Consider the following 9,833-nt stretch of genomic DNA (forward strand, 5'->3'; position numbering starts at 1 on the left):
AGGGGCCCGCGTGGAGGCGAGCGGCCTCGGAGACCCCCCGGAGTTGTGCGCAGAGGGCGGGGGAGCTGGGGTGCTGAGCAGGGTCTGAGTAGGGGCAGGGGGCCCCTCTGAAGCAGGAGAGAGCCTGGTGTCCGCGACTTGGAGGGTCCTTTCCGCCGGCGCCTTCCCCTCCGGCGCAGGGCTGGGGACCCCTCCAGACCCGGCGGCCCGTCCCCCGCGTCCTGCCCGCGCTGGTCTCGGCGCCCCTGGCCCTCGGGGCCGCGCGAGGGGCTCTCGTCGAGTGGCTGCCGAGGCCGTGTGGAGCCAGAGGGGGTCCGCGCATGGCCTTGGGGCCCTGGGTCCCCAGACCCCTGCCCCCGCCGCGCCCCGCGCGCCCCCTCCAGTTTCTGTCGTAGGTGGTTGCAAATGGTGACGGGGTCGGGCGGCGGGCAGGCCCCCCAGCTCTCTCGGTGTCCACGCCCTCCGCGCCCCAACACCTGCCCCGCGTGGCTCGCAGTGGCCCTCGGTTCCCTGGTCGCGCTCCTCGCGGGCGGTGGGGAGAGGGAGGGGGCCGCGCACTAGGACCCCCGTCGGCACAGGCGACCACGACCTCCGTCAGGAGCCCGGAGTTCCGAGACTGGCCGTGGGGGCGCGGACTCTGGGAATCTCCCCGAAGTGCCACTCAGCCCCCTGCCCGTGGCCCGCGGTCCCCTAGATCAGGGTACAGGTGTCGCGGCCCTGGGTCGGGGGGAGGAGCGAGGTCCCATCGTTAAGTCTTGGCGCTCGTTCCTAGTCGCTGTGAGTCCCGCAGAGAACAACGCGGGAGGTCTGAGTGGGGGCGGGACGCCCCTCCGCCGCCCGCTCTGGTCAGCAGCCAAGACCTGAAAAGCCGTGTCCTCAGCCACCAGGGCCGGCAAGCACCTGCCCTTCGGTCCGGGACGTGTGCTGTCCCGCCTCCGGCATCGACTGCACCTCGGCCGGGCGACTGCTGGAAAGCCCAGGCTGAACCCAAACTCACCCTGACCCAGTGCAGTGCAAAGCTTCAGAAATCAATGAAATCAGGAATGAAATACAGCCGGATGCGGACGGCGACAGGCTGGTGGCAGCCGCTGGAGGGGACACCGGGTGGGGGAGAGACACAAAGGTCTCCGCCGTCAGCCATTCTCTCCTTCATGGAAAATCCAAGTCACACGACTTCACGTGTCCTAGATGAGGGGTTTCTTTCAAGGTGCGTGTTGCATCATTCTTAGTGTTTTCATCGCACTCTTTCTGCCTTGCCCTGAGTTCAATTGAGGGAGCACAAGACCCAGCACCTTGACCCCAGGGGATCCCAGGCATGAGAGGGACCGTTGCTGAAAGGGTGTAGAGGGTGGCACCTGGGGCAGGCACATGGTCACACCCACGGGGCTTCCTGGGTCCGGGTGGCCTCCCCCCACCTGAGGCCAGGGTCCCTGGGACCTACGGACAGGACCCCACCCACCCAGCGTGTGCAGAATCTCCAGGGACAACATGCCCTGAGGCAGAGACGGCATTTCCGGCAAGAGTCCAACTAGACATTTATCTCAGGGAAGAGAAAAGAGGCCCGGAAGTGGTTTCCGTGGGGCCAGAAACCCCGGGCTGTGACCCGCACAGAGGGCCCCGCCTGGCCCTACTCCGCTCTCTCAGAACCCCTGGGAGTCATGACCACCCCCTCATCTGGCACTCCCAGCCCCGGATACACCCCGGCTCGCCGCTAGCACGGGTGTGACCCAGGCAGACGCGACAGTCGCATCCTGGCCGAGTGTACCCACACTGATGCCCTGGGTGGAGCAGTGGGACGAGCCCAGGTGTGAGGGCCACCCCCCCAGGGGACTCTGCTGTCACCCTTGTCCTACCTTGCGCTATCAGCTGAGGACGGGCCTGCCGTGCAACGGAGGGCTCTGGCCCAGGCCGGCGTGCTGTGCCAGACCCCTGCAGCCCAGCCATCTTACGTTGTGACAGGACGAGAGAGGGTGATGCCCCTTTGGTGTGGGTGGTGGGCGTGGTTCCGAGGCGTTAACGACAGTCAGCGAGGTGGGCAGGAGGGAAGAGTGGAAGCAAGGACGTGGTCCAGGAGGGCTGCAGAACCCACAGTCCAAGCCACCCTGGGCTTAGAGGATCCTTTCTTCACTCCGTGTGGGGTATTTAGACAAAGGAGGTGAAAACAGAACCACGCAGGGGCATTTGTCCACACTTGGGCCAGGCAGGCGGGAGTGAGACCCCTGCCCCTCCATGCACGACTCCCCCAGAGAAGGACTCTGTGGGGGTCACTGATGAGACACATGCCTGGTTTGCAGTGAAAACATTTATTTTACAACAGTTATCTTTATCTTAAGGTCAACATTCAGACGTAGGAGATGGAGATCACCACGGACCACCCTAACCCTCCAGCTGGGCCCTCAGGTGCACATGGGAGTCGGGGTCAGAGCTGCACCCACCTAGCACTGTGGGATTCCAGCAACGGGGTGAAACCAGAAACCAGCGCACGGACAGTTGCTTGCCATGCATTTGCATTTAGTATTTTAAAACAATATATATATTTCAGTGTAAACTGCGTCCCCTCACTTAGCTTGAAACATTGTTCCATTTTCTAGGGAAACAAAACCTACCAAAAGGTACCGCCTGGAGGACCCTGAGCCCAGCCCCTTCCTGAAGGATGGCTTTGTGTGGTCCCTGCTCCTTCCCAGTGGACCCCTCCCCCAAGGCAGACCTGCGGTCAGGGCAGAGTCCCCTTTAGAAAGCCCTTTGTCACTGATTGTATCTGATGCTCAGAAAGTTGGTTTTAATGTGACAAGGGAGGGAAGGGTTTCCAGTCACCTAGATGTTGCAAAAGGGCACTCACCTGGGGTTCAGGTGAGCATGACAGGTGGGCCCCCAGGGCCGGGTGTGGCACTTGTGACAGTCACCCCTCGGTAGCCCTGGCACCCTCCCCGGGAGAAGATGCCGCTGGCAGGAGGAGGCCACCGCAGTGCACGCAGGCACCCCCGCTGGCCGTCCACACCGATCCCAGGCACACAACCGACCCGGTGTTTACTTCTGTGCACCCGGCAAAGGAGCTTGCTGCCAAGACCCTGTTCTCGACCCGACTCACCAAGAAACCCAAGGCCGTTTTGGAGCCGACTTTCTTGTACTCGCTGTGGCCTCTGGGTAGCAGCGGTCACACCCGCTGCGTGATATATACATATACACATATGTACACACAGAGATACACGCACTGCCCACACCTACAGCACAGACACTGCCAACCGTGCTCGTACGGACAGTAAGAATGTAGCTTTTGCCGATTCCACAGGAGGATTCACAACCAAAATAACCAGAACAAACAGGGCGGTCCTGTGTCACATGGGCTCAACTCTCAGCATGTTGAGAAAGCAATGAGATCAGCCGCTCTCTCCATCCTCACACCCGTCCCTCTGGTGGGATACGCTGGAAGCCAGGGAAGGATGGGGCAGGCCCCCAAGCTCTGCCTGCGTGCCAGCGCCCACCCCACTTGCTGGTGGTCTCACCCCAAGAGCCGGGTGCCGGGAGGCCGGGCATCTCCCCAGACCACCAGTTGCACCAGTGGGCACTCCTCCAGCATGAGCTCACCCGATCGGCCCACCTGCACTCAGAATGCATGGCGACAGTCCCGAAACGGCCTTTCCCCAAGCAGGAGCCCCGTTGCCACGCTGGGTGGCCAAGAGTGTGGAAAGGCCACCTGCTCTAAGCACAGCACACGGCGGCTTCTTCCCCTGCGGCACTGACTGGGGAACTAGGAAGGCTCACACACACTGAGCAGTAATATCTAAAGCAGTTTCAAGGTAGAAGAAAGCCAAAGGGAAGACGAGAAGACCAACCACATCTCTGAGCAGGAACAGAAATGTACAGGCCAGCAGACACCAGCAGACACCCCGCAGGGCCCTCCCGTGCTTCCTGCTGGCCACTGGCTGCTCTGGGGCCCTCCTGGGGCGAGCCCCGCACTCTGCAACACGGCACGCGCTGCAGCCTGCATTGGCCCAGCACTCCCTGGCCACACATGGCCCTGGCTCTGGGCAGCCCCAGAGTGAGACCCCAGGCAGAGGGTCGCCCCCATGTGACCAGTGAACAGGGCGCCCCTCCACACTCAGCAACTCTGCTCACCAGGGAAATGCACAGACCAATCAAGAAAAAGGGAAATGCAACCGGGGCTGACAGGGAGTACAGCCGACTTCAGAACAGGATCCGCTTCTGAGTCACCAGGTGGAAATGCCTTCAGGGCCAGGCGGGGAGAGTTCTGGGCCCGTCTGGCTCCGGGGGTCCCTGGGCCTTAGGCAATCATTACCACCATCTTAAGGGTTAACATCACTGTCATGATTTATTTGGTTTTTACAAATCCTACAGGAGCCTGGGTTCAACACCCGTCCAGACCTGCCCCACTCCCCACACCCTGGTCCCCTGCAGAGCCTCACGTTTCTGTCAAGGTCCCGTCGAGGACTCGCTCACACACGTGTGCTGGGCCTTTAGGGTTCCTGACCACAGAGCTGCAGTGGCCCCGCAGGGGGAGCCTTGGTACCTGAAGTCCAAGCTTTGAACTTGGTTCTTGGCCATGCCAGCGAAAAACAGCTCCGAAAGTTATTTTCAGAAACACCACAAAGGCTGTGTCCTTGCTGCTGTTGGGACTGGTACAGACGACCCTGTGCTCTTACCTCTTCCCAGGGTGGCGTAGAGAACTTATCATCTTTCATGACGTCTGATTTTAGCAAATTATTTCTAATTTAAGAGCATAGTGCATATTTTCCCTCTCACTGAATGTGCTCATGATCATTTTAATGAACAAAAACAAAAACAAAAGGGGGGGGGACCAAAAACCTGCCCAAGGACCTGGGAGCCGTTCCACCAGAGCCGGCCGCACCCAGCACTGTGCTCGGAGCCTGTCCACGTTCCGCACGGACACTGCTGTCCCTTCAGCCCCTTTCGGGTCAACAAGCACCCGCTCTCGGCAGAGCTGTGGGTGGGCAGACAAGGGCCGAGGCCCAGCGGGCGGGCAGGCTGGGGGGAGGCGGTGCTGGAAACAGTGCACGTCAGAGCCGACATCGTCCTCCTTGCTTTTCATCTGCTGGACACGCAGGACACACTCAGCAGCAGCCCTCAAGTTCGTTCTGCAGAAACCACTCGGGTCTCCAGTGACCAGTGCGGGTCCAGCAGGGAGCCACACCACGTCCAGTGCTGCTGGGGGTGTGGGGGCCACTGTGAACTCTGGGCCGGCACAGGCACATCGTAACCCGTTTCCTTGTCCCCGGCAGCAGGGGCACCACCCACAAGTTCTGGGACACAGACAAGAAAGACTGACTTCCAAGAGTTCACAGAAGGTGCCACTCAAGACAACGGTGAGTGAGTGGGGGCTCCACGGTCAGGCTGCTGGCTCACAAGCCAAGGGCACCAGGCTGTGCCTTTGGTCCAGCTGGTCCTTCCTCCAGGAACCTGGCGTCTCTAGCTCTGCCTGAACCATCGACGGTGACTGAAGGGAACAGGTGAAGGGCAGTGGGGTGGGTAGGAGCTCTGCGAAGCACAGAGAAGAGGGCTGTGCTCCCCACGTGTGCTTCTCAGGGCTGCTCAGCCATGCTCCACCAGCAACCTGGACTGTCGGCTCCTCTAACAACAACAAACCGGGTCACTGCTACCGCTTGCGGTTCTTAAGAGGTCCAGAAAGGACCAGAAGGCCAGGTGGGCCTGAAGGAATGTAGAGGGTGGCCAAAGGGGAGAGGAGGTGGAGGAATGTGGCCCCATCCACCCAGCTCGTGGCCGGGGGACAGTGTGGGAGCATGGAGGGTACACCTCCCACAGCCTGGCGAGGGAACACGCTCAAAGGACCATGTGACAAGGAGACCGAGGCTGCACCCAGGTAGAAAACGTGGTCTTGGGGTCAGCAGAGCCTCCCACACTTTCCACAACAAACTTACCCATGGAAAAAACCCTGCCACAAGGCCAAGCAACCAAGGCAAACAGACCCGCACAAACACCACGGAAATGTTGACGGGACCAGGCAAAGGGAGGACACACCAGCTCCTTCCCAGCAATGCGTCCAGAGCCTCTGCCTGTGCCCACGCAGCTGGCAAGCACGGGGGGGGCGGGGGGGTCCAGACCCAGAGCTCCCGCCAGGCAGCACCTGCTTCCGGCCCCCACCAGCACAGGGGAAAGGAGCCACCCCTCCCGCCCCAGCCTGCCTGGCTGGGGGGTACCACGCAGCCGCAGTCGGCGCAGCGAACTGAAAGCCCCGAGGCGGCTCCACTGGTAACGCGGTCACGCCGCGCGGCACGCCCACAACACAGACAGACATGGAACGTAACCCCATACATGCTACTAAAAAAGGAGAAAACAGAAAAAGAAGAAGACCGTAGCTAAACTGCTTTAAATACTGCATGCGACGCACTTCACGTGGTGGGGGCGCGTGGGCGGGCGGGCACAGAGGTGGGAAGGGCCCCGGCGGGCCGGCGGCTGCCCTTCCTCCCCATCTCTGTGACTACGGTCCAGGACTCTAAGGTGAAGTGGCCGGCTGCTGCGCTGTCCTCTGCCGCAGCTGCTCCCGCACTTAGTTGAACCCGTCGGTGTGGTAGCTGGGGTGGGAGTCGGCCGTCAGCTGGGTGGTCTCTGTGGCGGACGCTGGCTGTATGACGACCGGCGTGTCTGTGGCCTCTGCAAAGCAAGCGCATACAAGCTCGTCGTGTGAGGGCGGCGGCCGCGCCATCGGGCCTCAGGAGCGCCCGTGCGGCCCCCAGCAACACCGTCCGTGCTCCGTCGCCTGGCCGCTGCGCCGGGGTCAGAGGTCGGCGGGGAGAGGCTAGCTGCGGACCTCCCCCCGGCACAACCTTCCTCAGTCGCCTCAGGTCGCCACCAGCCCCCGGTCCCTCCCCACCTGCTTGGTCCCGCGGAACCGTGGCCGCTTCGGTTCGCGGGTGGGGACGGCCCTCTGCGTCTGCTTTTACCTCAAGTGTCCACGTTCACACCTCAACAGTCCCAGCCGCCACCACAAACACTCCCGCACAGAGTCAGTGCCCTCCTGTTTGACAAGACAGGTCGACAGGGTTCAGGGCCCGCCCCGCCCCGGCCCGCGCCCGCGCGGCCCTGGGCCGGCACTCACCGCGCTCATCGGACTGCAGCTGCGCCTCCAGGTCCTCGGGGGACACATAGAAGTCGGCGTCCTCGCCCGCGGGCGCCCGGGGCTTGCAGCGCCCACAGCAGCAGTTAAAGCAGCAGCACAGGCAGCAGCAGCAGTAGCAGCAGGTCAGCAGCCCGCACACGACGAACAGGGCCTGCGCGGGAGCAGAGGGGCGCTGGCCGCGGGGCCTCCGGGACCACCCCCCACCCCAGGCCCAGCCCACGGCTGCTCCCAGGGGGCCGCAGCGGGGGTGGGGGGTGGGGGGGAGAGGGTCTGTCGGGCCAAGAAACCCTCTGCAGATCCGGGAGCAGGAAGACAGAGAGACAGAGCTCACTCGCTCCAAGGAAAGGGATCTACAGACACGGGCGGGAGGGCTGCCGGGTTCACTGCGCACACCGGCCGCCCGGCGCCTGCGACGACGCGTGCTTGGGGAAAATAAGGACAAGGGTAAATGTTCAAAAATAGAATAAATGATACGTCTAAAGTGTCTCGAGTCAGATTTCAAACAAGTCTTCCCTCATAATGACAAAAACATCTACCCACAACGTGACGGAACAGCTCACTTCCAATCCGTGATTCAGGAGAGCAGTGACACGGCTGGCTCGGTGCTGGGCTGGCTGCACACGGGCTACCGAGCCAGCGACGTGCAACCGGCGGCAGAGGCTGGGCCCCGCACTGATACACGAGGAGGGAAAAGGTTGCCATACGCCTGGAAACCACGACTAAGGAGCACAGAGCACCTGGACCAAATGCCCCGACTCTGGAAGACCCAAAGCCCTACCAGGCAGGAGGCTCTCCCGGGGCACCCGGAGCCTGACGCGGGGCCGCCTGCCCCCCTCACCTTGGCCCACCAACTGGAGAGCACGAAGTAGGTGTTCACGTTCTCCTCCCCAAACTGCTCGGCCACGTAGAGCCCCAGCGAGCCGTACTTGTCGTAGATGTTTCTTTTTGTGGCGTCCGTCAGGATGGCGTGGGCGTTGTTGATCTCCTTAAACTTGTCTGCAGCCTCTGGGTTATCAGGGTTCTTGTCAGGGTGATATTTCAAGGCAAGTTTCCTGCAAATCAAAACCATTTCTTTGTCCCTCATGCCACATTCATCTGTGAGAGGGGGGCCCGTGCAGGAGGCACTTCTCCATCACGTGTCACTTCCCAACTCTGCACAGAGTTTGAGAATGTCGAGTCAGCAGAACCCTCTGCAGCTGTCTCAGGGCAAACCTGGCTCTGACCTGCCCTGACGAGTGAGTCCCCCCACGCGACGGCCACCGGGGAGGCAGCGGCTGCGGCAGGCCCGCAACCCACCCCTCTCCCAACAGCTCAGAGGCGAACGCTACTGCTGACCTCTAGTGACCTCGAAGGCTAACTGCACATTTTCCCAAATACAGTGATGAGCAAGGGCTCAACAGGCCTCTTCTCTCCTGGTGGGAGAAGTACACAGGGGGAGGGACACGAAGGAGGGCGGCTTGAAGGGCAGGGGTCGACAGCTCCATCTGAAGGCTACGGGGAGGAGCCTGTCATCACCGGTGGAAAGGAGTAAAGCCCCATCTGCTGAGCAGGCTCAGACCTGAGTGGAACGGGCTGCTCCAGGGCAGACAGTGTGTATCATCTACAAAGGGTTACATTTTTGTTGCCAAGAAAATACCAATTTAAGAATTTTAAGCTATAAGGGAACACAGTCTACACACAAAGATGGACCTAAGGGTTCCCAGTTACGTATGGAGTCAGGCGGGAAAAACACACGCAGTGGTTTCTGGCAAGTGCAGGTCAAACCACACAAGGCACAAGGCCCTCTTACCGATAGGACTTTTTAATGTCGTCTGAGGTTGCGTTCTTGTCCAGCCCCAGGACATGGTAGAGTGATTCCCCAGAGGTAGAGAGTGAGCGTTGTCTCTGGTCGGCCATGGTAGGCTAATCCACAAGAAAAACACAAAGAACACATCGAAAAGTATCAATAAAGATTCCACGTGCGGAGCTGGAGGACTTTATTCCATACGACTGTTTTAGGCAAGCAATCACAACACCACTGGCGGGGGCCATGAGGGTCACAGACACGACACATCCGACTATAACATAAAGGGGTGTGGGGAGTGGTCCCACGTGGGGACCAGAGGCTAAGTTTGCAATTGTACCCACGGAGTGTTAGAGCACCGCCACAGTAAGTAGACCAAAAACCTGTGCTTATTGTCATCTCCAGAGCAGCCTCGAAATAAAAAATCCAAAGAAACACAGTTAAAAAGCTAAAAGAGGGGCGCCTGGGTGGCACAGTGGTTGGGCTTTTGCCTTCGGCTCAGGGCGTGATCCCGGCGTTGCAGGATCGAGCCCCACATCAGGCTCCTCCGCTATGAGCCTGCTTCTTCCTCTCCCACTCCCCCTGCTTGTGTTCCCTCTCTCTCTGGCTGTCTCTATCTCTATCGAATAAATAAATAAAATTAAAAAAAAAATTCTTTAAAAAAAATAAATAAAAAAAAAAAAAGCTAAAAGAAAAAGGGAAATGATCTTTAGACTAAAAAGTCCAATAAAAAGAAGAGGTTGTCAGAATGGAGAAAAACTCAAGACCCAACTACACACTTTAAAGACAGAGCCTCAAAACACTGTAACCCAAGCGCTGAGAGAATGAGAGACGGACCAGCTGTAGCTGTAAAAATCTTAGCACCCATCCCCGGAACAGACAGAATGGACAAACGACAACAACAAAACAAGAAAAACACTACCTACCACCGTGACC

The 9,833-nt window shown here is 59.9% G+C and overlaps 1 protein-coding gene and 1 long non-coding RNA gene across 3 annotated transcripts; one reads left to right on the forward strand and one right to left on the reverse strand.

Annotated features, from left to right (window-relative positions):
- The first annotated feature begins 40 nt into the window (after positions 1-40).
- LOC117795403 lies at positions 41-6,323 on the forward strand. The gene is made up of 2 exons (XR_004619394.1): positions 41-1,207; positions 2,334-6,323. It is a non-coding gene; the product is annotated as an uncharacterized LOC117795403 (long non-coding RNA).
- DNAJC5 (DnaJ heat shock protein family (Hsp40) member C5) lies at positions 4,309-9,016 on the reverse strand. 2 transcript variants are annotated; one of them, XR_004619393.1, is made up of 5 exons: positions 8,904-9,016; positions 7,953-8,166; positions 7,094-7,265; positions 6,939-7,012; positions 4,309-6,648 (listed from the first exon to the last, which is right to left on the reverse strand). XR_004619393.1 is itself a non-coding variant. In XM_034639860.1 (4 exons), exons 1-4 carry the CDS (start codon positions 9,008-9,010, stop codon positions 6,545-6,547), a joined length of 597 nt encoding a protein of 198 aa, XP_034495751.1. In that variant the 5' UTR covers positions 9,011-9,016; the 3' UTR covers positions 4,309-6,544. The 2 variants fall into 2 exon arrangements, 1 of the variants encoding a protein (XP_034495751.1); XM_034639860.1 differs by lacking the exon at positions 6,939-7,012.
- Positions 9,017-9,833: the final 817 nt, after the last annotated feature.

The sequence above is a fragment of the Ailuropoda melanoleuca genome, chromosome 13, assembly GCF_002007445.2.
Source record: "Ailuropoda melanoleuca isolate Jingjing chromosome 13, ASM200744v2, whole genome shotgun sequence".
Classification (NCBI taxonomy): domain Eukaryota; kingdom Metazoa; phylum Chordata; class Mammalia; order Carnivora; family Ursidae; genus Ailuropoda; species Ailuropoda melanoleuca.

Excerpts from the sequence above, each read along its gene's own strand:
- DNAJC5 (XM_034639860.1), bottom strand. The coding sequence starts at position 9,010 with ATGGCCGACCAGAGACAACGCTCACTCTCTACCTCTGGGGAATCACTC. Across the intron at positions 7,266-7,952 it reads TCTCCAGTTGGTGGGCCAAG|GCCCTGTTCGTCGTGTGCGG; the intron begins GTGAGGGGGGCA and ends GCTCCCGCGCAG. Across the intron at positions 6,649-7,093 it reads GCTGCAGTCCGATGAGCGCG|AGGCCACAGACACGCCGGTC; the intron begins GTGAGTGCCGGC and ends CTTGCTTTGCAG.